The 26,247-nt window shown below is 51.2% G+C and overlaps 1 protein-coding gene across 2 annotated transcripts; it reads left to right on the top strand.

The window, feature by feature from the left end:
- Positions 1-1,074: 1,074 nt before the first annotated feature.
- On the top strand, positions 1,075-23,037 carry USP5 (ubiquitin specific peptidase 5). 2 transcript variants are annotated; one of them, XM_072131369.1, is made up of 20 exons: positions 1,075-1,282; positions 2,124-2,249; positions 2,643-2,709; positions 2,797-2,930; positions 3,066-3,211; positions 4,156-4,340; positions 4,688-4,782; positions 4,855-5,048; positions 8,697-8,768; positions 8,908-8,983; positions 9,162-9,287; positions 9,354-9,507; positions 9,590-9,764; positions 18,382-18,470; positions 18,805-18,996; positions 19,353-19,496; positions 19,777-19,922; positions 20,009-20,165; positions 20,309-20,393; positions 22,660-23,037. In XM_072131369.1, exons 1-20 carry the CDS (start codon positions 1,175-1,177, stop codon positions 22,751-22,753), a joined length of 2,565 nt encoding a protein of 854 aa, XP_071987470.1. In that variant the 5' UTR covers positions 1,075-1,174; the 3' UTR covers positions 22,754-23,037. The 2 variants fall into 2 exon arrangements, with proteins under 2 accessions (XP_071987470.1, XP_071987471.1); XM_072131370.1 differs by having other exon boundaries at positions 1,076-1,282; positions 18,805-18,927.
- Positions 23,038-26,247: the final 3,210 nt, after the last annotated feature.

Genomic DNA, 26,247 nt, shown 5'->3' with positions numbered 1-26,247 from the left:
CCATCTTTGTTGCAATTGTCACTTCCCAACTGTTGCCGTGACAGCCTCGGGTCATACAAAGACCTGAGGCTGTGTCTTGTTTTAGCCTATCTATTACATTGTGCAATTTGATAGACGATCCATAAAATCCCCATCTACTGCCATACTGTAGTATATGGTAGCATCAATCAGACAACCTAGGGTTAAATACCCCAGGGGGTCTGAAACATAGACAAAAATAAAAGTTGAAATAAATAAATAAAACCTAAAAGTTCAAATCTCCCCCTTTCCCTAGAACTGATATAAAAATAAGCTATTTGAATCACAAACATGAGGGGTCTTTCCGCGTCACGACATTTCTAACCTATCAAAATATAAGAACAGTTTAACCCTGCAACGAAAAATAGCCACTTTTTCGCAATTTTACAAAAAGTGATGAAAAGTCCGTACAGTCCTCTGAATGGCAGCAATGAAAACGTCGTCTCATCTCGCAAATAACAACATCACCCCCAGCTCCGGGCACCGAAGTATAAAAAACTTATCAGAACATGACGAAAAGAACAGTTTTATTTCGTACAGAAGGTTTTAATCTTTTAAAATGTATTAAGACACAATAAAACCTGTATAAATATTGTGATAATAATGATGCAAATGCCTTTTTTTCACTGATTTTACCACATATTGAAATTTTCCCCAATTCCCAGTAAACGGCGCGGAATAATAAATACCGTTTCTATGAAATGCAATTTGTTACACAGAAAACAGGCCCCCACAAGGAAAAATTAAAAAGATTTTTGAAGGTGGGGAGTGAAAAATGAATGAAAAAAGGCTCCGTCCTAATCAGACGGAAGGAGTCGGACAGCTGTGACCTCGATCAGTACCAGCAAAGACGCGGTCAGGCAGGTCCCATCTACTAACATGCACAATAAGTGGGGAATTTGCTTGGTCGGATAATTCCGCCTCCATCTTCCATTATCTTCTGCCCTCATTAATCATGGCCGCCTGGTTAACACCACGTGACAATGTGCGTCTAATGCGCATGCCTCATGCCCAGCCTCAGCCTTCCCCTCGCATTGTATATCGCGCATGCGTCTTCTGCCTTCTCTCTCCGCCCCGTCACCACTGAGACTGCGAGGAGAAGGACAGAGCGGCACCGGAAGCGGAGCCTTGTCACTCTCATCCAGGAACCGGAGTCATGGTGGACGTTAAGGATGCGCTGCTGTCCGTCCTGCCGACTATCCGGGTGCCCAGAGCCGGGGACCGAGTGCACAAGGATGAGTGCGCCTTCTCCTTCCACACACCGGTACGGGGAGAGCCGCCTGTGCCCCGGGACCTCCGCCTGTAGTGACCCGAATATTCACCCGAAACAGAAAGCTTATTCTCCACACCCCAACCCCTTGTATGGAAGAGATGACCCAGTGCATGCAAATCAGGGGGCCAGGCCCCGCCCTGATGGAGGAGCTGCACAGAGACCGCCCATCTGGCTGATCACGGGGTCCCCTGTACGGGAGCTGTGGATGTGATGACAGGGTCCCCTGTACGGGAGCTGTGGATGTGATGACGGGGGTCCCCTGTACGGGAGCTGTGGATGTGATGACGGGGTCCCCTGTACGGGAGCTGTAGATGTGATGACGGGGTCCCCTGTACGGGAGCTGTGGATGTGATGACGGGGTCCCCTGTACGGGAGCTGTGGATGTGATGACGGGGGTCCCCTGTACGGGAGCTGTAGATGTGATGACGGGGTCCCCTGTACGGGAGCTGTGGATGTGATGACGGGGTCCCCTGTACGGGAGCTGTCGATGTGATCCCCCTGATCACGGGCTCCCCTGTACGGGAGCAGGGGCCACATGGAGGGGGAACAGAAATATAAATGTACCGTTTCTGCGCCGGGTGACATCACTCTCCGGCCGTCCGTATTCCCGGCTCTTCCAGAACGGGTGACACGTGGACGGCTCAGATTATACACAATGACGGAATAAGGGATAACGTGCGGATTGCTGGAGTCATTGGGGGGGGACACTATTGTGTCTGAGCCAAGAAGCTGCAGTGATCAGGGCTCGGAGGAGTCGGATGTATTCATGTACTTTATGGCCGTTCTTGTTCTGCAGTCCTATGTAAGGATCTGACTGTGTCTTCTCTTCCAGGAGTCTGATGGCGGGCTGTATATTTGTATGAACACCTTCCTGGGGTTTGGCAGACCCTATGTAGAGAAACACTACAGCAAGACCGGCCAGAGAGCCTTCCTGCACATGAAGAGGACCCCCAAACCGGTACTGAATGGGGGGATTTGTTTAAAGGGAACCTGTCAGCTTCTGCGCACTTATGATGCCTGACAGGGGTAATTAACACACTTTAAAATGGCCCCTAAGTACAAATCATAGGGCAGTGATGGTGAAGCCCAAAACCCCCTCCTTGTTCCTATAAATGTTCCTGGGGTCAGGGATGTTGTTGGCAGATTAGGATTGCCATTGAAGCTTTCCTCAAGAGCCCCTGTAAACAGCAAGAATTGTGGGGCCCAGAGGTGGAGCTCCAGAGTGAATCCAACCCTGTCCACACCTTCTCCCTGTCCCTGCTCAGGGATCTCTGCACAATGAAACCTGATGAGTTATTAGTGGATCAGTGGGTTTGTATTATCACCTGACCATGTATCATATATTCCACAGAAATCTGAGGACTCCAGCTCTAACACAGGAGACCCCCCTCGCAAGAAGCCCACCCGCCTCGCCATAGGTAAGAGCCATCTCCACCCGTCATGTAACAGGGCAGGAGTTCCTGTGTCCTGATGTCTCTGATTGCCATGTCTCCCCCTCTCTTTAGGGATGGAGGGCGGATTTGACATGAGTGATGAGCAGTGTGAGTATGAGGAGGAGGTCACGTTGGTCATTCTGCCGGAGTTCCTGGAGATTCAGCGGGATGGACTATCGGGACTCCCAGAGATGGTCAGGGACCGGGTGGGTAATCAGAGGTGTGTGGGGTGGGGGGACATCTCTGTGCACATGCTGGTACTTACCCTGGGATGTTCTGAGGCCTTGTTCTATTACATTCTCCTTGTTGTGTATCTCACTCTATTTTCCTGCGTCCCTCAGGTCTCCTCTGCCATCGATGCCATCCTAGCTGCGGACTCTGCTTCCCGTAAGCAGGAGGTCCAGGCATGGGACGGGGAGGTGCGGCAAGTCTCCAAACATGCATTCAATCTGCAGCAGCTAGAGGGGGCTCCACGCATCCCCCCATGGTGAGTGATGATCTCCTACTAACAACTATTGATGCCCTCATTCATGGAGATTGAATTATCGGGCTTTCCCACTATGACCCTATGGTAAAAAGAGGTAAGTGTCTGATTGCTGTGGGTCCGTCTGCTGGAACTCACATGAGTTGTACATATGAATGAAGAATTAAATCGTTAAATACAAAAAAGGTCCGCCAGAACCTCACTGAGACCCAATAGTCTAAAACTTTTATTGAAAATAACTTATAAAAGTACTAAGATATTAATGCAATGTGTACAACACTTGAAAGGTGAACTACAACTAACGTTAAAAATCTACCGAGTTGTGGTGTGGATCTAGTCCCCTACAGATCACCCTCATAAGCCCCCAGCAAGCACTGTATCTGGATGTAGCTAGGTGTGTATATAACATCTGACCTGCCTCTACAGCGGTGCCTAGCTATAATTTATAAGCCCGAAGCACCGAGATGTGCATGTACTCAGGATGTAATGTGCGGAGGGTCTAATACCGCTCTCTTTATTTCTGAGTAATGGGACTGATGAAGATTGTCCCTAACACGTGCTGACTGTGAGTCCTAAACCATTAGTATGAACAGAGGTCCTGCCACAACACAAACTCCGCTAAATAAAAAAGACAATTATAGTGAGGTCCTTGCGGACCTTTTTTGTATTTAACTTGCCTGTAAGAGAATGGACCCAGTTAGTCTTTGTTTTAAGAATTAAATAGAGCACTGGCTGAGCATGTGCCCTGGCAGTCATAGTGGGGACCCCCTCCTGGAGTCCCCTCCATTACAAGGCCCCTGTCACTTACGTCTCATGACTAGTAAATTCCTATCACGCGGTAGTGATTGGCGCTCATGTGAGGGGTGTGAAGGAAAGTTGTTAGGACAAGATGCCCATTCAGTGTTTGCCCTGAGATGCCTGATATCTCTGCCCTCTCCTGTCTGCAGCGGGTGGAAGTGCAGCGTGTGCGATCTGCGGGAGAACCTGTGGCTCAACCTGACAGACGGCGCCATCCTTTGTGGAAGACGCTACTTTGATGGCAGCGGAGGGAATAACCATGCTGTGCAGCACTACAGGGAGACCGGGTACCCGCTGGCCGTGAAACTGGGCACAATCACTCCAGACGGAGGCGGTGAGTTCCCTGCGTAGAAGCTGAATACACAGAATACCACAAATACATCTTAGATGCAAAGATCCCTGTACACAAAGTGATTTGATTTGCAGTTCAATTGTAATTTCTGTTATTATGTGCATTTGAGCATTGGCCAGGAGGTCCGCTGCACCTTACGTGACCACGCCCATAGTGCACCGAAATTCATAGAAACAATTTCTTTTCATTCAGTCCATTGATTTTCCATTCTTATGAAGCAGGATACTGCACATGTGTATATGTTCTATGTGACCCCGGAGCTGACGGTCACTGGATTGCACTGCATTGCTGAACTTTCCCTGCTCCTCATTGTTCCGCTTCTCTATCAGATGTATATTCCTACGATGAGGACGACATGGTCCTGGACCCCAACCTGTCCGAACATCTTACTCACTTTGGAATCGACATGATGAAGATGCAGAAGGTGAGAGGGGTCTGTGCTGGGATCTCCCCCGGCCGCAGTCTGCACATGAGTAACATCTCTTCCTATTCCTAGACGGACAAGACAATGACTGAGCTGGAAATTGATATGAACCAGAGGATTGGGGAATGGGAGCTGATCCAGGAATCAGGGGTACAGCTCCAGCCCTTGTATGGACAGGGGTTCACAGGGATCCGCAACCTGGGGAACAGCTGCTACCTGAACTCCACCATGCAGGTTGTGTTCAGTATCCCGACCTTTCAGCGCAAGTAAGTGACTCCGGTCATTGATCCGACAAGTCATATCCTCTATGTATCCCCAAACGGACAGATAGACAGACAGGTTATGAGTAAAGGCAATAGCTAAATTTCATCATATCACTGTAATAATACTCAAAAACAATCATCCATAACATGTGATATTATTACACTGCAGACATCCCGGCCCCTCCTGACCCTGTACCATGTATCATCCATAACATGTGATATTATTACACTGCAGACATCCCGGCCCCTCCTGACCCTGTGCCATGTATCATCCATAACATGTGATATTATTACACTGCAGACATCCCGGCCCCTCCCGACCCTGTACCATGTATCATCCATAACATGTGATATTATTACACTGCAGAAATCCTGACCCCTGTACCATGTACCATCCATAACATGTGATATTATTACACTGCAGACATCCCAGCCCCTCCTGACCCTGTACCATGTATCATCCATAACATGTGATATTATTACACTGCAGACATCCCGGCCCCTCCTGACCCTGTACCATGTATCCTCCATAACATGTGATATTATTACACTGCAGACATCCCGGCCCCTCCTGACCCTGTACCATGTATCATCCATAACATGTGATATTATTACACTGCAGACATCCCGGCCCCTCCTGACCCTGTACCATGTATCATCCATAACATGTGATATTATTACACTGCAGAAATCCTGACCCTGTACCATGTATCATCCATAACATGTGATATTATTACACTGCAGACATCCCAGCCCCTCCTGACCCTGTACCATGTATCATCCATAACATGTGATATTATTACACTGCAGACATCCCGGCCCCTCCTGACCCTGTACCATGTATCATCCATAACATGTGATATTATTACACTGCAGACATCCCGGCCCCTCCTGAGCCTGTACCATGTATCACCCATAACATGTGATATTATTACACTGCAGACATCCCGGCCCCTCCTGACCCTGTACCATGTATCATCCATAACATGTGATATTATTACACTGCAGACATCCCGGCCCTCCTGACCCTGCACCATGTATCATCTATAACATGTGATATTATTACACTGCAGACATCCCGCCCCTCCTGACCCTGTACCATGTATCATCCATAACATGTGATATTATTACACTGCAGACATCCCGGCCCCTCCAGACCCTGTACCATGTATCATCCATAACATGTGATATTATTACACTGCAGACATCCCGGCCCCTCCTGAGCCTGTACCATGTATCACCCATAACATGTGATATTATTACACTGCAGACATCCCGGCCCCTCCTGACCCTGTACCATGTATCATCCATAACATGTGATATTATTACACTGCAGACATCCCAGCCCCTCCTGACCCTGTACCATGTATCATCCATGACATGTGATATTATTACACTGCAGACATCCCAGCCCCTCCTGACCCTGTACCATGTATCATCCATAACATGTGATATTATTACACTGCAGACATCCCGGCCCCTCCTGACCCTGTGCCATGTATCATCCATAACATGTGATATTATTACACTGCAGACATCCCAGCCCCTCCTGACCCTGTACCATGTATTATCCATAACATGTGATATTATTGCACTGCAGACATCCTGACCCTGTACCATGTATCATCCATAACATGTGATATTATTACACTGCAGACATCCCGGCCCCTCCTGACCCTGTACCATGTATCATCCATAACATGTGATATTATTACACTGCAGACATCCCGGCCCCTCCTGACCCTGTACCATGTATCATCCATAACATGTGATATTATTACACTGCAGACATCCCGGCCCCTCCTGACCCTGTACCATGTATCATCCATAACATGTGATATTATTACACTGCAGACATCCCGGCCCCTCCTGACCCTGTACCATGTATCATCCATAACATGTGATATTATTACACTGCAGACATCCCGGCCCCTCCTGACCCTGTACCATGTATCATCCATAACATGTGATATTATTACACTGCAGACATCCCGGCCCCTCCTGACCCTGTACCATGTATCATCCATAACATGTGATATTATTACACTGCAGACATCCCGGCCCCTCCTGACCCTGTACCATGTATCATCCATAACATGTGATATTATTACACTGCAGACATCCCGGCCCCTCCTGACCCTGTACCATGTATCATCCATAACATGTGATATTATTACACTGCAGACATCCCGGCCCCTCCTGACCCTGTACCATGTATCATCCATAACATGTGATATTATTACACTGCAGACATCCCGGCCCCTCCTGACCCTGTACCATGTATCATCCATAACATGTGATATTATTACACTGCAGACATCCCAGCCCCTCCTGACCCTGTACCATGTATCATCCATAACATGTGATATTATTACACTGCAGACATCCCGGCCCCTCCTGACCCTGTACCATGTATCATCCATAACATGTGATATTATTACACTGCAGACATCCCGGCCCCTCCTGACCCTGTACCATGTATCATCCATAACATGTGATATTATTACACTGCAGACATCCCGGCCCCTCCTTACCCTGTACCATGTATCATCCATAACCTCTGATATTATTATACTGCAGACATCCCGGCCCCTCCTGACCCTGTACCATGTATCATCCATAACATGTGATATTATTACACTGCAGACATCCCGGCCCCTCCTGACCCTGTACCATGTATCATCCATAACATGTGATATTATTACACTGCAGACATCCCGGCCCCTCCTGACCCTGTACCATGTATCATCCATAACATGTGATATTATTACACTGCAGACATCCCGGCCCCTCCTGACCCTGTACCATGTATCCTCCATAACATGTGATATTATTACACTGCAGACATCCCGGCCCCTCCCGACCCTGTACCATGTATCATCCATAACATGTGATATTATTACACTGCAGACATCCCGGCCCCTCCTGACCCTGTACCATGTATCATCCATAACATGTGATATTATTACACTGCAGACATCCCGGCCCCTCCTGACCCTGTACCATGTATCATCCATAACATGTGATATTATTACACTGCAGACATCCCGGCCCCTCCTGACCCTGTACCATGTATCACCCATAACATGTGATATTATTACACTGCAGACATCCCGGCCCCTCCTGACCCTGTACCATGTATCATCCATAACATGTGATATTATTACACTGCAGACATCCCAGCCCCTCCTGACCCTGTACCCTGTATCATCCATAACATGTGATATTATTACACTGCAGACATCCCGGCCCCTCCTGACCCTGTACCATGTATCATCCATAACATGTGATATTATTACACTGCAGACATCCCAGCCCCTCCTGACCCTGTACCATGTATCATCCATAACATGTGATATTATTACACTGCAGACATCCCAGCCCCTCCTGACCCTGTACCATGTATCATCCATAACATGTGATATTATTACACTGCAGACATCCCGGCCCCTCCTGACCCTGTACCCTGTATCATCCATAACATGTGATATTATTACACTGCAGACATCCCGGCCCCTCCTGACCCTGTACCCTGTATCATCCATAACATGTGATATTATTACACTGCAGACATCCCGGCCCCTCCTGACCCTGTCCCCCCTCCCCCTTTAGTAGTAGAATGACTTGTATCTTTTTCTTGATGACTTCCAGGTATGTGGAACAAATGGAGCAAATATTCCATAGGGCACCATCTGATCCCACACAGGATTTCAGCACCCAAGTGTAAGTGTCTGGTGTATATAGGTGCCGGTACATTGCATGGATGTGTCTGGGGCTTGATCCGGTGCGGATGATCTTGGACGGCTCTTGTGGTTCGGACCCCTCTGTGCTGTCTTATCCTGGTTATCCATCTCTTCCACAGAGCGAAGCTCGGCCACGGCTTGTTGTCTGGGGAATACTCGAAGCCGGCACTCGAGAAAGAGGGCGAGGAGCAGAAGGTGAGGCGCGGCTGTGATCACTCTGCACCTGCAGGTTTCTGGGGCTTCTGCATAATTTTTGGGCTGCACCCATTTATGTGGTACAAGTTTTCTAAGCATCTAAAACTTCTTCAGAAGACATTTTCCTCTTAGTAAGACAGACCAATAACTCTGGGGTGTGTTCTCCCGTGTTTTCCAGGGTTTGCAGGATGGGATTGCACCGCGGATGTTTAAGGCACTTATTGGTAAAGGACACCCCGAGTTTTCCACCAACCGCCAGCAGGACGCCCAGGAGTTCTTCCTTCACTTCATAAACATGGTGGAGGTGAGTGGCGGCGTTATTATGGGGCACTTATATTTTCCGGGGTGACTCCTCCTTATGTCTCCGCAGAGAAATTGCCGAAGTTCTTCCAATCCCAATGAAGTTTTCCGTTTTTTGGTGGAAGAGAAGATTAAGTGTCAGGTGTCTCAGAAAGTGAAGTACACACAACGAGTGGAGTACATCCTCCAGCTGCCGGTGCCCATGGAGGCCGCACAGAACAAAGGTCAGACTGAGCCCCGGGCTGTGCAGGGTGTACGGGGGTCTCACCGCCTATTGGGCTCACCTGTCCCCTATATGTCCTGCAGAGGAGCTCGCTGCCTATGAACAGGCCAGACAGCAGGCGGAGCAGGATCACCGCCCCCCACCCGAACTGGTCAGAGCACGGATCCCATTCTTATCCTGTCTGGAAGCCTTCGCTGCCCCCGAGCAACTGGATGAGTTCTGGAGCGCCGCCCTGCAGGCCAAATCTACTGCACTCAAGTAAGGACGGAGATGTTATCATGCGCCCTGGGCATGCTCTGGACCTAGGCCGGCGGGCGTAGACCTGACGTAGAATTGTAGCATAGCCTTCATTCTGCTTGCCTTTTAACCCCTTAACGACACATGGCGTTGGCTGTGGGTGAATGGGCTGAGCTGGCTGCTCGGTGCTGAAGACGTGATGCCAGAAGGAGAGGGAGCCCTTTCCCTCTACAGGTGCCGCAGTCAGTGTTCTGATCCGGACTGTTAGAGCAGGGTCCAGCCGGGGGGGTTAGGTTCATCCTCCATATGAAACATGTCAAACACTAAACTTATATTATTATATTGTTTTTGGCCTCAGGAGGCAGACGGCACCATTACCTGTGTAGTGGTCAGACCTGGGTACTGCACATCAGGTGTTCATTAGTGATTGCTTCAGCAGCGGCCCCCAGAAAACCTTGTTATAAGGATGAATGTTTCCCCGAGCTGAGGGTTTAATAATAATCTTATATAGAGGGTATCACATTGTGTAGCACTTCACAGAATCTGGGGAACATTACAGAGAAATGACATCCCTGATCACAAGAGCTTACAGTCTATGAGGATGAGGGGAGACACAAGAGGTTACAGTCTATGAGGATGAGGGGGACACAAGAGATTACAGTCTATGAGGATGAGGGGACACAAGAGCTTACAGTCTATGAGGATGAGGGGGTGACACAAGAGCTTACAGTCTATGAGGATGAGGGGGGGACACAAGAGCTTACAGTCTATGAGGATGAGGGGGGGACACAAGATCTTACAGTCTATGAGGATGAGGGTGACACAAGAGCTTACAGTCTATGAGGATGAGGAGGACACAAGAGCTTACAGTCTATGAGGATGAGGGGGACACAAGAGCTTACAGTCTATGAGGATGAGGAGGACACAAGAGCTTACAGTCTATGAGGATGAGGGGACACAAGAGCTTACAGTCTATGAGGATGAGGGGGTGACACAAGAGCTTACAGTCTATGAGGATGAGGGGGGGACACAAGAGCTTACAGTCTATGAGGATGAGGGGGTGACACAAGAGCTTACAGTCTATGAGGATGAGGGGGGACACAAGAGCTTACAGTCTATGAGGATGAGGGGATGACACAAGAGCTTACAGTCTATGAGGATGAGGGGGACACAAGAGCTTAGTCTATGAGGATGAGGGGGACACAAGAGCTTACAGTCTATGAGGATGAGGGGGTGACACAAGAGCTTACAGTCTATGAGGATGAGGGGGTGACACAAGAGCTTACAGTCTATGAGGATGAGGGGGTGACACAAGAGCTTACAGTCTATGAGGATGAGGGGGACACAAGAGCTTACAGTCTATGAGGATGAGGGGGTGACACAAGAGCTTACAGTCTATGAGGATGAGGGGGAGGACACAAGAGCTTACAGTCTATGAGGATGAGGGGGTGACACAAGAGCTTACAGTCTATGAGGATGAGGAGGACACAAGAGCTTACAGTCTATGAGGATGAGGGGGTGACACAAGAGCTTACAGTCTATGAGGATGAGGGGAGGACACAAGAGCTTACAGTCTATGAGGATGAGGGGGTGACACAAGAGCTTACAGTCTATGAGGATGAGGGGGACACAAGAGCTTACAGTCTATGAGGATGAGGGGAGACACAAGAGCTTACAGTCTATGAGGATGAGGAGGGACACAAGAGCTTACAGTCTGAGGATGAGGGGGTGACACAAGAGCTTACAGTCTATGAGGATGAGGGGGTGACACAAGAGCTTACAGTCTATGAGGATGAGGGGGTGACACAAGAGCTTACAGTCTATGAGGATGAGGGGTGACACAAGAGCTTACAGTCTATGAGGATGAGGAGGGACACAAGAGCTTACAGTCTATGAGGATGAGGAGGTGACACAAGAGCTTACAGTCTATGAGGATGAGGGGACACAAGAGCTTACAGTCTATGAGGATGAGGAGGTGACACAAGAGCTTACAGTCTATGAGGATGAGGAGGGACACAAGAGCTTACAGTCTATGAGGATGAGGAGGTGACACAAGAGCTTACAGTCTATGAGGATGAGGGGACACAAGAGCTTACAGTCTATGAGGATGAGGAGGTGACACAAGAGCTTACAGTCTATGAGGATGAGGGGGGACACAAGAGCTTACAGTCTATGAGGATGAGGAGGTGACACAAGAGCTTACAGTCTATGAGGATGAGGGGGGACACAAGAGCTTACAGTCTATGAGGATGAGGGGGACACAAGAGCTTACAGTCTATGAGGATGAGGGGGTGACACAAGAGCTTACAGTCTATGAGGATGAGGGGGTGACACAAGAGCTTACAGTCTATGAGGATGAGGAGGTGACACAAGAGCTTACAGTCTATGAGGATGAGGGGGTGACACAAGAGCTTACAGTCTATGAGGATGAGGGGGTGACACAGGAGCTTACAGTCTATGAGGAGGAGGGGGGGACACAAGAGCTTACAGTCTATGAGGATGAGGAGGACACAAGAGCTTACAGTCTATGAGGATGAGGGGGTGACACAGGAGCTTACAGTCTATGAGGAGGAGGAGGACACAAGAGCTTACAGTCTATGAGGATGAGGAGGGACACAAGAGCTTACAGTCTATGAGGATGAGGGGGTGACACAGGAGCTTACAGTCTATGAGGATGAGGGGGTGACACAAGAGCTTACAGTCTATGAGGATGAGGGGGGGGGGGACACAAGAGCTTACAGTCTATGAGGATGAGGGGGTGACACAAGAGCTTACAGTCTATGAGGATGAGGGGGTGACACAGGAGCTTACAGTCTATGAGGAGGAGGGGGGGACACAAGAGCTTACAGTCTATGAGGATGAGGAGGACACAAGAGCTTACAGTCTATGAGGATGAGGGGGTGACACAGGAGCTTACAGTCTATGAGGATGAGGGGGTGACACAAGAGCTTACAGTCTATGAGGATGAGGGGGTGACACAAGAGCTTACAGTCTATGAGGATGAGGGGGGGGGGACACAAGAGCTTACAGTCTATGAGGATGAGGGGGTGACACAAGAGCTTACAGTCTATGAGGATGAGGGGTGACACAAGAGCTTACAGTCTATGAGGAGGAGAGGGTGACACAAGAGCTTACAGACTATGAGGATGGGGGGGACACAAGAGCTTACAGTCTATGAGGATGAGGGGGTGACACAGGAGCTTACAGTCTATGAGGATGAGGGGGTGACACAAGAGCTTACAGTCTATGAGGATGAGGGGGGACACGAGCTTACAGTCTATGAGGATGAGGAGGTGACACAAGAGCTTACAGTCTATGAGGATGAGGGGGGACACAAGAGCTTACAGTCTATGAGGATGAGGGGGACACAAGAGCTTACAGTCTATGAGGATGAGGGGGTGACACAAGAGCTTACAGTCTATGAGGATGAGGGGGTGACACAAGAGCTTACAGTCTATGAGGATGAGGGGGGGGGACACAAGAGCTTACAGTCTATGAGGATGAGGAGGACACAAGAGCTTACAGTCTATGAGGATGAGGGGGTGACACAGGAGCTTACAGTCTATGAGGATGAGGGGGTGACACAAGAGCTTACAGTCTATGAGGATGAGGGGGGGGGGGACACAAGAGCTTACAGTCTATGAGGATGAGGGGGTGACACAAGAGCTTACAGTCTATGAGGATGAGGGGGTGACACAGGAGCTTACAGTCTATGAGGAGGAGGGGGGGACACAAGAGCTTACAGTCTATGAGGATGAGGAGGACACAAGAGCTTACAGTCTATGAGGATGAGGGGGTGACACAGGAGCTTACAGTCTATGAGGATGAGGGGGTGACACAAGAGCTTACAGTCTATGAGGATGAGGGGGTGACACAAGAGCTTACAGTCTATGAGGATGAGGGGGGGGGGACACAAGAGCTTACAGTCTATGAGGATGAGGGGGTGACACAAGAGCTTACAGTCTATGAGGATGAGGGGTGACACAAGAGCTTACAGTCTATGAGGAGGAGAGGGTGACACAAGAGCTTACAGACTATGAGGATGGGGGGGACACAAGAGCTTACAGTCTATGAGGATGAGGGGGTGACACAGGAGCTTACAGTCTATGAGGATGAGGGGGTGACACAAGAGCTTACAGTCTATGAGGATGAGGGGGGACACGAGCTTACAGTCTATGAGGATGAGGAGGTGACACAAGAGCTTACAGTCTATGAGGATGAGGAGGGACACAAGAGCTTACAGTCTATGAGGATGAGGAGGTGACACAAGAGCTTACAGTCTATGAGGATGAGGGGACACAAGAGCTTACAGTCTATGAGGATGAGGAGGTGACACAAGAGCTTACAGTCTATGAGGATGAGGGGGGACACAAGAGCTTACAGTCTATGAGGATGAGGAGGTGACACAAGAGCTTACAGTCTATGAGGATGAGGGGGGACACAAGAGCTTACAGTCTATGAGGATGAGGGGGACACAAGAGCTTACAGTCTATGAGGATGAGGGGGTGACACAAGAGCTTACAGTCTATGAGGATGAGGGGGTGACACAAGAGCTTACAGTCTATGAGGATGAGGAGGTGACACAAGAGCTTACAGTCTATGAGGATGAGGGGGTGACACAAGAGCTTACAGTCTATGAGGATGAGGGGGTGACACAGGAGCTTACAGTCTATGAGGAGGAGGGGGGGACACAAGAGCTTACAGTCTATGAGGATGAGGAGGACACAAGAGCTTACAGTCTATGAGGATGAGGGGGTGACACAGGAGCTTACAGTCTATGAGGAGGAGGAGGACACAAGAGCTTACAGTCTATGAGGATGAGGAGGGACACAAGAGCTTACAGTCTATGAGGATGAGGGGGTGACACAGGAGCTTACAGTCTATGAGGATGAGGGGGTGACACAAGAGCTTACAGTCTATGAGGATGAGGGGGGGGGGGACACAAGAGCTTACAGTCTATGAGGATGAGGGGGTGACACAAGAGCTTACAGTCTATGAGGATGAGGGGGTGACACAGGAGCTTACAGTCTATGAGGAGGAGGGGGGGACACAAGAGCTTACAGTCTATGAGGATGAGGAGGACACAAGAGCTTACAGTCTATGAGGATGAGGGGGTGACACAGGAGCTTACAGTCTATGAGGATGAGGGGGTGACACAAGAGCTTACAGTCTATGAGGATGAGGGGGTGACACAAGAGCTTACAGTCTATGAGGATGAGGGGGGGGGGACACAAGAGCTTACAGTCTATGAGGATGAGGGGGTGACACAAGAGCTTACAGTCTATGAGGATGAGGGGTGACACAAGAGCTTACAGTCTATGAGGAGGAGAGGGTGACACAAGAGCTTACAGACTATGAGGATGGGGGGGACACAAGAGCTTACAGTCTATGAGGATGAGGGGGTGACACAGGAGCTTACAGTCTATGAGGATGAGGGGGTGACACAAGAGCTTACAGTCTATGAGGATGAGGGGGGACACGAGCTTACAGTCTATGAGGATGAGGAGGTGACACAAGAGCTTACAGTCTATGAGGATGAGGGGGGACACAAGAGCTTACAGTCTATGAGGATGAGGGGGACACAAGAGCTTACAGTCTATGAGGATGAGGGGGTGACACAAGAGCTTACAGTCTATGAGGATGAGGGGGTGACACAAGAGCTTACAGTCTATGAGGATGAGGGGGGGGGACACAAGAGCTTACAGTCTATGAGGATGAGGAGGACACAAGAGCTTACAGTCTATGAGGATGAGGGGGTGACACAGGAGCTTACAGTCTATGAGGATGAGGGGGTGACACAAGAGCTTACAGTCTATGAGGATGAGGGGGGGGGGACACAAGAGCTTACAGTCTATGAGGATGAGGGGGTGACACAAGAGCTTACAGTCTATGAGGATGAGGGGGTGACACAGGAGCTTACAGTCTATGAGGAGGAGGGGGGGACACAAGAGCTTACAGTCTATGAGGATGAGGAGGACACAAGAGCTTACAGTCTATGAGGATGAGGGGGTGACACAGGAGCTTACAGTCTATGAGGATGAGGGGGTGACACAAGAGCTTACAGTCTATGAGGATGAGGGGGTGACACAAGAGCTTACAGTCTATGAGGATGAGGGGGGGGGGACACAAGAGCTTACAGTCTATGAGGATGAGGGGGTGACACAAGAGCTTACAGTCTATGAGGATGAGGGGTGACACAAGAGCTTACAGTCTATGAGGAGGAGAGGGTGACACAAGAGCTTACAGACTATGAGGATGGGGGGACACAAGAGCTTACAGTCTATGAGGATGAGGGGGTGACACAGGAGCTTACAGTCTATGAGGATGAGGGGGTGACACAAGAGCTTACAGTCTATGAGGATGAGGGGGGACACGAGCTTACAGTCTATGAGGATGAGGAGGTGACACAAGAGCTTACAGTCTATGAGGATGAGGGGGGACACAAGAGCTTACAGTCTATGAGGATGAGGGGGACACAAGAGCTTACAGTCTATGAGGATGAGGGGGTGACACAAGAGCTTACAGTCTATGAGGATGAGGGGGTGACACAAGAGCTTACAGTCTATGAGGATGAGGGGGGGGGACACAAGAGCTTACAGTCTATGAGGATGAGGGGGTGACACAAGAGCTTACAGTCTATGAGGATGAGGGGGTGACACAAGAGCTTACAGTCTATGAGGATGAGGGGGGACACAAGAGCTTACAGTCTATGAGGATGAGGGGGGGTGACACAAGAGCTTACAGTCTATGAGGATGAGGGGGTGACACAGGAGCTTACAGTCTATGAGGATGAGGGGGTGACACAGGAGCTTACAGTCTATGAGGATGAGGGGGTGACACAAGAGCTTACAGTCTATGAGGATGAGGGGGTGACACAAGAGCTTACAGTCTATGAGGATGAGGGGGGACACAAGAGCTTACAGTCTATGAGGATGAGGGGGGGTGACACAAGAGCTTACAGTCTATGAGGATGAGGGGGTGACACAGGAGCTTACAGTCTATGAGGATGAGGGGGTGACACAGGAGCTTACAGTCTATGAGGAGGAGGGGGGGACACAAGAGCTTACAGTCTATGAGGATGAGGGGGTGACACAAGAGCTTACAGTCTATGAGGATGAGGGGGGACACAAGAGCTTACAGTCTATGAGGATGAGGGGGGGTGACACAAGAGCTTACAGTCTATGAGGATGAGGGGGTGACACAGGAGCTTACAGTCTATGAGGATGAGGGGGTGACACAAGAGCTTACAGTCTATGAGGATGAGGGGTGACACAGGAGCTTACAGTCTATGAGGATGAGGGGGTGACACAGGAGCTTACAGTCTATGAGGATGAGGGGGTGACACAAGAGCTTACAGTCTATGAGGATGAGGGGGTGACACAGGAGCTTACAGTCTATGAGGATGAGGAGGTGACACAAGAGCTTACAGTCTATGAGGATGAGGAGGTGACACAAGAGCTTACAGTCTATGAGGATGAGGGGGTGACACAAGAGCTTACAGTCTATGAGGATGAGGGGGTGACACAAGAGCTTACATTCTATGAGGATGAGGAGGTGACACAAGAGCTTACAGTCTATGAGGATGAGGGGGGACACAAGAGCTTACAGTCTATGAGGATTAGGGGGTGCCACAAGAGCTTACAGTCTATGAGGATGAGGGGAGGACACAAGAGCTTACATTCTATGAGGATGAGGAGGGGACACAAGAGCTTACAGTCTATGAGGATGAGGGGGGACACAAGAGCTTACAGTCTATGAGGATGAGGGGGTGACACAAGAGCTTACAGACTATGAGGATGAGGGGGGACACAAGAGCTTACAGTCTATGAGGATGAGGGGAGGACACAAGAGCTTACATTCTATGAGGATGAGGGGAGGACACAAGAGCTTACAGTCTATGAGGATGAGGGGAGACACGAGCTTACAGACTATGAGGATGAGGGGGTGACACAAGAGCTTACAGACTATAAGGATGAGGGGGACACAAGAGCTTACAGTCTATGAGGAAGAGGGGAGGACACAAGAGCTTACAGTCTATGAGGATGAGGGGATACACGAGCTTACAGACTATGAGGATGAGGGGAGGACACAAGAGCTTACATTCTATGAGGATGAGGGGTGACACAAGAGCTTACAGTCTATGAGGATGAGGGGGTGACACAAGAGCTTACAGTCTATGAGGATGAGGGGGTGACACAAGAGCTTACAGTCTATGAGGATGAGGAGGGACACAAGAGCTTACAGTCTGTGAGGATGAGGGGGGGCACAAGAGCTTACAGTCTATGAGGATTAGGGGGTGCCACAAGAGCTTACAGTCTATGAGGATGAGGGGGGGACACAAGAGCTTACAGTCTATGAGGATGAGGGGGTGACACAAGAGCTTACAGTCTATGAGGTTGAGGGGAGGACACAAGAGCTTGCAGTCTGAGGATGAGTGGGGCGGGGGGGGGGGGGACTCAAGGGCTGTATAGATGTGACTTTTACCTCTATGGGAGTTTCTAGTCCTGGACACCAAGTAGCAATTTTACATGTGGTGTGAATTGGACATTAGTAACATGCAGGACCCTCCTGTGTGAACCCCTTGTCCTTGGGATGGGGGTGGCTGGAAATCTGTGTAACTTTTTTACCTCTGTCTTAGGACATCCCGCTTTGCCTCATTCCCTGATTACTTGGTCATCCAGATTAAGAAATTCACCTTTGGTCTGGACTGGGTTCCAAAGAAATTGGGTAAGGACTCGACCATTGCAGTTACGTCCCCGCTACTGACTTATTACAGCCATCACCCTGTGCTATCATTGACACTGTCTGTGGCAGCTCATTGGTGGAATGATCTGATGGGTCGACACTATCCTACTTCTGGAAAATCCCTTTAAGAATTCGAAGTTTGGTACAGACAAGTTTTAGCTGCTCCCAGCATCTGTGTATGAAGGGACTTTATTCTGTGTCAGCCCCAGTACCAGTATAGGCTCTAGGGGTAAATCCCAGGGGTCTCTGCTGGATTCTGCACCCCTCTATCCTCTCCATCCTGTGCATTGACTTCTCTCGATTTCTTTATCTTTAGACGTCTCAATTGATGTTCCGGAGGAGCTGGACCTGTCTCAGTTTCGGGGCGGGGGTCTGCAAGGGGATGAAGAAGAACTTCCAGATGTTGCCCCTCCATTGGTGACCCCAGATGAGCCCAAAGGTAGCCTTGGTTTCTATGGCAACGATGATGACGACTCGTACTGCTCCCCTCACTTCTCCTCTCCGACATGTTAGTGTTTCTGACTCTTGTGGGACTTGTGAATGATGGGTGATCGGGTGATGCGAGACCCCCGGGAGCGTCCTGTCGGTGCCTTGGCCTCTGTACATGACCCCGGAGGGCTTCTTCTATCAGGCAATGACTGGATCCTAGAAGATTGGAGCTGACACCACATCCATAGACTATGATGTGAATGTCCGTGCATGCGCTGTGTGTCTGTACCGGGGGAGGGGGGTCTGCCGTTGGGCTCCCTGCCCCCTGGGATCTATTGCTGTCTCTTTCTCTGTTCTCCTCTTTGGGGGTGTCTCTGAACCCCTCTAATAGGACTGTTAGCCTGTAATGCACTGATATCCCTGTCCTGCCTGCAGCCCCCATGCTGGATGAGTCGGTGGTCACGCAGCTGGTGGAGATGGGATTCCCGGTGGAAGCTTGTCGTAAAGCGGTTTATTATACCGGTAACAGCGGCGCCGAAGCGGCCATGACGTGGGTGATGTCACACATGGACGATCCAGGTGATTGTTAGTCCCATTATTCTGCCAGGGTATAACATTTCTAGTGATCCCGGGAATGAAGGAGCCGCACAGAGGACCCTGGAGACGTGTCTGTGCGTGGACATTGGGGCTCAGCATAGCCAAGAGGGGGGACCCCTGCATTGTACTAATGGTTATTGCTTTCTCCATTTCATGATTGTATTTCAAGTGTTTGTTACAGTAGATTCCATCCTGGAGCGTCCTCCGCCCTGAGTGTGCACCGCTATGGGGATGTGACGTGTATTATTCCTTTTCCCTGCAGATTTTGCTCATCCTCTAGTTTTATCCGGGGTCAGCGCTCCACCGTCAGTCCCCACAGGAGGAGACCCTCCATCCGAGGAGCACATAGCCACCATTATATCCATGGGCTTCTCCCAAGAACAAGCCGTGAAGGCGCTGCGCTCTACGGTTAGTCCTACGCCATGATTGTGCCTGCTCCCTACATCTTGTCATGTGAGGTAGGAGGATAATCTGCTGCTTCACATCCCCTATAGAACAACAGTCTGGAGCGAGCCGTGGACTGGATCTTCTCTCACATCGATGACCTGGATGCTGAAGCCGCCATGGACCTGTCAGAAGGACGATCCGCTGCAGAGTCGGTCTCTGAGAGTCTCCCTGCGGCCGGACCTCGCGTCAAGGATGGAAACGGCCGTGAGTGTCCGTCATAGTCATTGTGTTGGTCACATTGTATCTAATGAGTCGCTGACACTATGGATACTATAAGGGCTGACACATGGGGTTCAGGGTGGGGATCGCTCAGGTCTTTGTGTGATTATTATGTTTTATCCTTTCAGGGTACGAGCTGTTCGCATTCATCAGTCATATGGGAACGTCCACCATGTGCGGTCACTACGTGTGTCATATCAAGAAGGACGGACGGTGAGATGCCCCCCTTGCCCCTCGTCTTCTCTCTCTCTGGGGTGGGGCCCCCTCCTTGCCCCTTGTCTCCTCTCTCTCTCTCTCTGGCGTGGGGCCCCCTCCTTGCCCCTCGTCTTCTCTCTCTCTGGGGTGGGGCCCCCTCCTTGCCCCTCGTCTCCTCTCTCTCTGGCGTGGGGCCCCCTCCTTGCCCCTCGTCTCCTCTCTCTCTGGCCTGGGGCCCCCTCCTTGCCCCTTGTCTCCTCTCTCTCTCTCTCTCTCTGGCGTGGGGCCCCCTCCTTGCCCCTCGTCTCCTCTCTCTCTCTCTCTCTCTGGCGTGGGGCCCCCTCCTTGCCCCTTGTGTCTCCTCTCTCTCTGGCGTGGGGCCCCCTCCTTGCCCCTCGTCTCCTCTCTCTCTCTCTCTCTCTGGCGTGGGGCCCCCTCCTTGCCCCTCGTCTCTCTCTCTCTCTCTCTCTCTCTCTCTCTCTCTCTCTCTCTCTCTCTGGCGTGAGGCCCCCTCCTTGCCCCTCGTCTCCTCTCTCTCTCTCTCTGGCGTGGGGCCCCCTCCTTGCCCCTTGTGTCTCCTCTCTCTCTCTCTCTCTCTCTGGCGTGGGGCCCCCTCCTTGCCCCTTGTGTCTCCTCTCTCTCTCTCTCTCTCTCTCTCTCTCTCTCTGGCGTGGGGCCCCCTCCTTGCCCCTCGTCTCTCTCTCTCTCTCTCTCTCTCTCTCTGGCGTGGGGCCCCCTCCTTGCCCCTCGTCTCCTCTCTCTCTCTCTCTCTCTCTCTCTCTCTCTCTCTCTCTGGCGTGAGGCCCCCTCCTTGCCCCTCGTCTCCTCTCTCTCTCTCTCTGGCGTGGGGCCCCCTCCTTGCCCCTTGTGTCTCCTCTCTCTCTCTCTCTCTCTCTCTCTCTCTCTGGCGTGGGGCCCCCTCCTTGCCCCTCGTCTCTCTCTCTCTCTCTCTCTCTCTCTCTGGCGTGGGGCCCCCTCCTTGCCCCTCGTCTCCTCTCTCTCTCTCTCTCTCTCTCTCTCTCTCTCTCTCTCTGGCGTGAGGCCCCCTCCTTGCCCCTCGTCTCCTCTCTCTCTCTCTCTGGCGTGGGGCCCCCTCCTTGCCCCTTGTGTCTCCTCTCTCTCTCTCTCTCTCTCTGGCGTGGGGCCCCCTCCTTGCCCCTTGTGTCTCCTCTCTCTCTCTCTCTCTCTCTCTCTCTCTCTCTCTCTGGCGTGGGGCCCCCTCCTTGCCCCTCGTGTCTCTCTCTCTCTCTCTCTCTCTCTCTCTCTGGCGTGGGGCCCCCTCCTTGCCCCTCGTCTCTCTCTCTCTCTCTCTCTCTCTCTCTCTGGCGTGGGGCCCCCTCCTTGCCCCTCGTCTCCTCTCTCTCTCTCTCTCTCTCTCTCTCTCTCTGGCGTGGGGCCCCCTCCTTGCCCCTCGTCTCCTCTCTCTCTGGCGTGGGGCCCCCTCCTTGCCCCTCGTCTCCTCTCTCTCTGGCGTGGGGCCCCCTCCTTGCCCCTCGTGTCTCCTCTCTCTCTCTCTGGGGTGGGGCCCCCTCCTTGCCCCTCGTGTCTCCTCTCTCTCTCTCTGGGGTGGGGCCCCCTCCTTGCCCCTCGTGTCTCCTCTCTCTCTCTCTGGCGTGGGGCCCCCTCCTTGCCCCTCGTGTCTCCTCTCTCTCTCTCTGGGGTGGGGCCCCCTCCTTGCCCCTCGTGTCTCCTCTCTCTCTCTCTGGCGTGGGGCCCCCTCCTTGCCCCTCGTGTCTCCTCTCTCTCTGGGGTGGGGCCCCCTCCTTGCCCCTCGTGTCTCCTCTCTCTCTCTCTCTCTCTCTCTGGGGTGGGGCCCCCTCCTTGCCCCTCGTGTCTCCTCTCTCTCTCTCTCTCTGGGGTGGGGCCCCCTCCTCTCCTCTCCTCTCTCTCTCTCTCTGGCGTGGGGCCCCCTCCTCTCCTCTCCTCTCTCTCTCTCTCTGGCGTGGGGCCCCCTCCTCTCCTCTCCTCTCTCTCTCTCTCTGGGGTGGGGCCCCCTCCTCTCCTCTCCTCTCTCTCTCTCTCTGGCGTGGGGCCCCCTCCTCTCCTCTCCTCTCTCTCTCTCTCTGGCGTGGGGCCCCCTCCTCTCCTCTCCTCTCTCTCTCTCTCTGGCGTGGGGCCCCCTCCTCTCCTCTCCTCTCTCTCTCTCTCTGGCGTGGGGCCCCCTCCTCTCCTCTCTCTCTCTCTCTGGCGTGGGGCCCCCTCCTCTCCTCTCCTCTCTCTCTCTCTCTGGCGTGGGGCCCCTTCCTCTCCTCTCCACCGCTGACGCCTTTGTTGTCTTCTTCAGGTGGGTGATCTACAACGACCAGAAGGTTTGTGCGTCTGAAAAACCTCCAAAAGACCTTGGATACATTTACTTCTACCAGCGGGTGAAGAGCTAATCCCCCCTGACGTCTGTGCGTGTTCTGTGTTCCCTCCTCAGCGAGGATTATGGGATAGAGGCTGTTTTTGGTTCTCATGTTGAAGGCTTGGGGCGGCTTTGTTTTTGGGTTATTGCTGCACTTCTCCCCAATCTGGCTCCGGCACAGGGAGGGTTCAGGCTGCGCCGGGGGCAGGACTCTGCGGGGCTCTCGTCCAGGGTCCTGTATCTCCGGGGTCCTCTCGCAGTACTTGGCTGGTTCATGTCTTCACAAAACCGAGTGAATACATTTTTTTTCTCCCCACATTTCAAGTGTTGTGTTCTTATTTCTAATTAAATTATGTAACGTCACAACAATAACAGTCATCCCTGATCACAAGAGCTTACAGTCTATGAGGATGAGGGGGTGACACAAGAGCTTACAGTCTATGAGGATGAGGGGGGGCACAAGAGCTTACAGTCTATGAGGATGAGGGGGTGACACAAGAGCTTACAGTCTATGAGGATGAGGGGAGGACACAAGAGCTTACAGTCTATGAGGATGAGGGGGTGACACAAGAGCTTACAGTCTATGAGGATGAGGGGGGTGACACAAGAGCTTACAGTCTATGAGAATGAGGGGGTGACACAAGAGCTTACAGTCTATGAGGATGAGGGGGTGACACAAGAGCTTACAGTCTATGAGGATGAGGGGGTGACACAAGAGCTTACAGTCTATGAGGATGAGGGGGTGACACAAGAGCTTACAGTCTATGAGGATGAGGGGGGGCACAAGAGCTTACAGTCTATGAGGATGAGGGGGTGACACAAGAGCTTACAGTCTATGAGGATGAGGGGAGGACACAAGAGCTTACAGTCTATGAGGATGAGGGGGGACACAGGAGCTTACAGTCTATGAGGATGAGGGGGTGACACAAGAGCCTACAGTCTATGAGGATGAGGGGGTGACACAAGAGCTTACAGTCTATGAGGATGAGGGGGTGACACAAGAGCCTACAGTCTATGAGGATGAGGGGGTGACACAAGAGCTTACAGTCTATGAGGATGAGGGGGGACACAGGAGCTTACAGTCTATGAGGATGAGGGGGTGACACAAGAGCCTACAGTCTATGAGGATGAGGGGGTGACACAAGAGCTTACAGTCTATGAGGATGAGGGGGTGACACAAGAGCCTACAGTCTATGAGGATGAGGGGGTGACACAAGAGCTTACAGTCTATGAGGATGAGGGGGGACACAAGAGCTTACAGTCTATGAGGATGAGGGGGGGGACACAAGAGCTTACAGTCTATGAGGATGAGGGGGTGACACAAGAGCTTACAGTCTATGAGGATGAGGGGAGAACACAAGAGCTTACAGTCTATGAGGATGAGGGGAGGACACAAGAGCTTACAGTCTATGAGGATGAGGAGGTGACACAAGAGCTTACAGTCTATGAGGATGAGCGGTGACACAAGAGCTTACAGTCTATGAGGATGAGGGGGTGACACAAGAGCTTACAGTCTATGAGGATGAGGGGGTGACACAAGAGCTTACAGTCTATGAGGATGAGGGGGTGACACAAGAGCTTACAGTCTATGAGGATGAGGGGGGGCACAAGAGCTTACAGTCTATGAGGATGAGGGGGTGACACAAGAGCTTACAGTCTATGAGGATGAGGGGAGGACACAAGAGCTTACAGTCTATGAGGATGAGGGGGGACACAGGAGCTTACAGTCTATGAGGATGAGGGGGTGACACAAGAGCCTACAGTCTATGAGGATGAGGGGGTGACACAAGAGCTTACAGTCTATGAGGATGAGGGGGGACACAGGAGCTTACAGTCTATGAGGATGAGGGGGTGACACAAGAGCCTACAGTCTATGAGGATGAGGGGGTGACACAAGAGCTTACAGTCTATGAGGATGAGGGGAGAACACAAGAGCTTACAGTCTATGAGGATGAGGGGGTGACACAAGAGCTTACAGTCTATGAGGATGAGGGTAGGACACAAGAGCTTACAGTCTATGAGGATGAGGAGGTGACACAAGAGCTTACAGTCTATGAGGATGAGCGGTGACACAAGAGCTTACAGTCTATGAGGATGAGGGGGTGACACAAGAGCCTACAGTCTATGAGGATGAGGGGAGGACACAAGAGCTTACAGTCTATGAGGATGAGGGGAGGACACAAGATCTTACAGTCTATGAGGATGAGGGGGTGACACAAGAGCTTACAGTCTATGAGGATGAGGGGAGAACACAAGAGCTTACAGTCTATGAGGATGAGGGGAGGACACAAGAGCTTACAGTCTATGAGGATGAGGGGAGGACACAAGAGCTTACAGTCTATGAGGATGAGGAGGTGACACAAGAGCTTACAGTCTATGAGGATGAGCGGTGACACAAGAGCTTACAGTCTATGAGGATGAGGGGGTGACACAAGAGCCTACAGTCTATGAGGATGAGGGGAGGACACAAGAGCTTACAGTCTATGAGGATGAGGGGAGGACACAAGATCTTACAGTCTATGAGGATGAGGGGGTGACACAAGAGCTTACAGTCTATGAGGATGAGGGGAGAACACAAGAGCTTACAGTCTATGAGGATGAGGGGAGGACACAAGAGCTTACAGTCTATGAGGATGAGGGGAGGACACAAGAGCTTACAGTCTATGAGGATGAGGAGGTGACACAAGAGCTTACAGTCTATGAGGATGAGCGGTGACACAAGAGCTTACAGTCTATGAGGATGAGGGGGTGACACAAGAGCCTACAGTCTATGAGGATGAGGGGAGGACACAAGAGCTTACAGTCTATGAGGATGAGGAGGTGACACAAGAGCTTACAGTCTATGAGGATGAGGGGGGGGACACAAGAGCTTACAGTCTATGAGGATGAGGGGGTGACACAAGAGCTTACAGTCTATGAGGATGAGGGGGGACACAAGAGCTTACAGTCTATGAGGATGAGGGGGGACACAGGAGCTTACAGTCTATGAGGATGAGGGGGTGACACAAGAGCCTACAGTCTATGAGGATGAGGGGGTGACACAAGAGCTTACAGTCTATGAGGATGAGGGGAGGACACAAGAGCTTACAGTCTATGAGGATGAGGAGGTGACACAAGAGCCTACAGTCTATGAGGATGAGGGGGTGACACAAGAGCTTACAGTCTATGAGGATGAGGAGGTGACACAAGAGCTTACAGTCTATGAGGATGAGGGGGGACACAAGAGCTTACAGTCTATGAGGATGAGGGGGACACAAGAGCTTACAGTCTATGAGGATGGGGGGACACAAGAGCTTACAGTCTATGAGGATGAGGGGAGAACACAAGAGCTTACAGTCTATGAGGATGAGGGGGGGGACACAAGAGCTTACAGTCTATGAGGATGAGGGGGTGACACAAGAGCTTACAGTCTATGAGGATGAGGGGGGACACAAGAGCTTACAGTCTATGAGGATGAGGGGGGACACAGGAGCTTACAGTCTATGAGGATGAGGGGGTGACACAAGAGCCTACAGTCTATGAGGATGA

This window comes from Engystomops pustulosus, chromosome 11 (genome assembly GCF_040894005.1).
Source record: "Engystomops pustulosus chromosome 11, aEngPut4.maternal, whole genome shotgun sequence".
NCBI lineage: Eukaryota > Metazoa > Chordata > Amphibia > Anura > Leptodactylidae > Engystomops > Engystomops pustulosus.
Note: the sequence above shows the minus strand (reverse complement) of the source record. Positions and strands in the feature narration are given on the sequence as shown.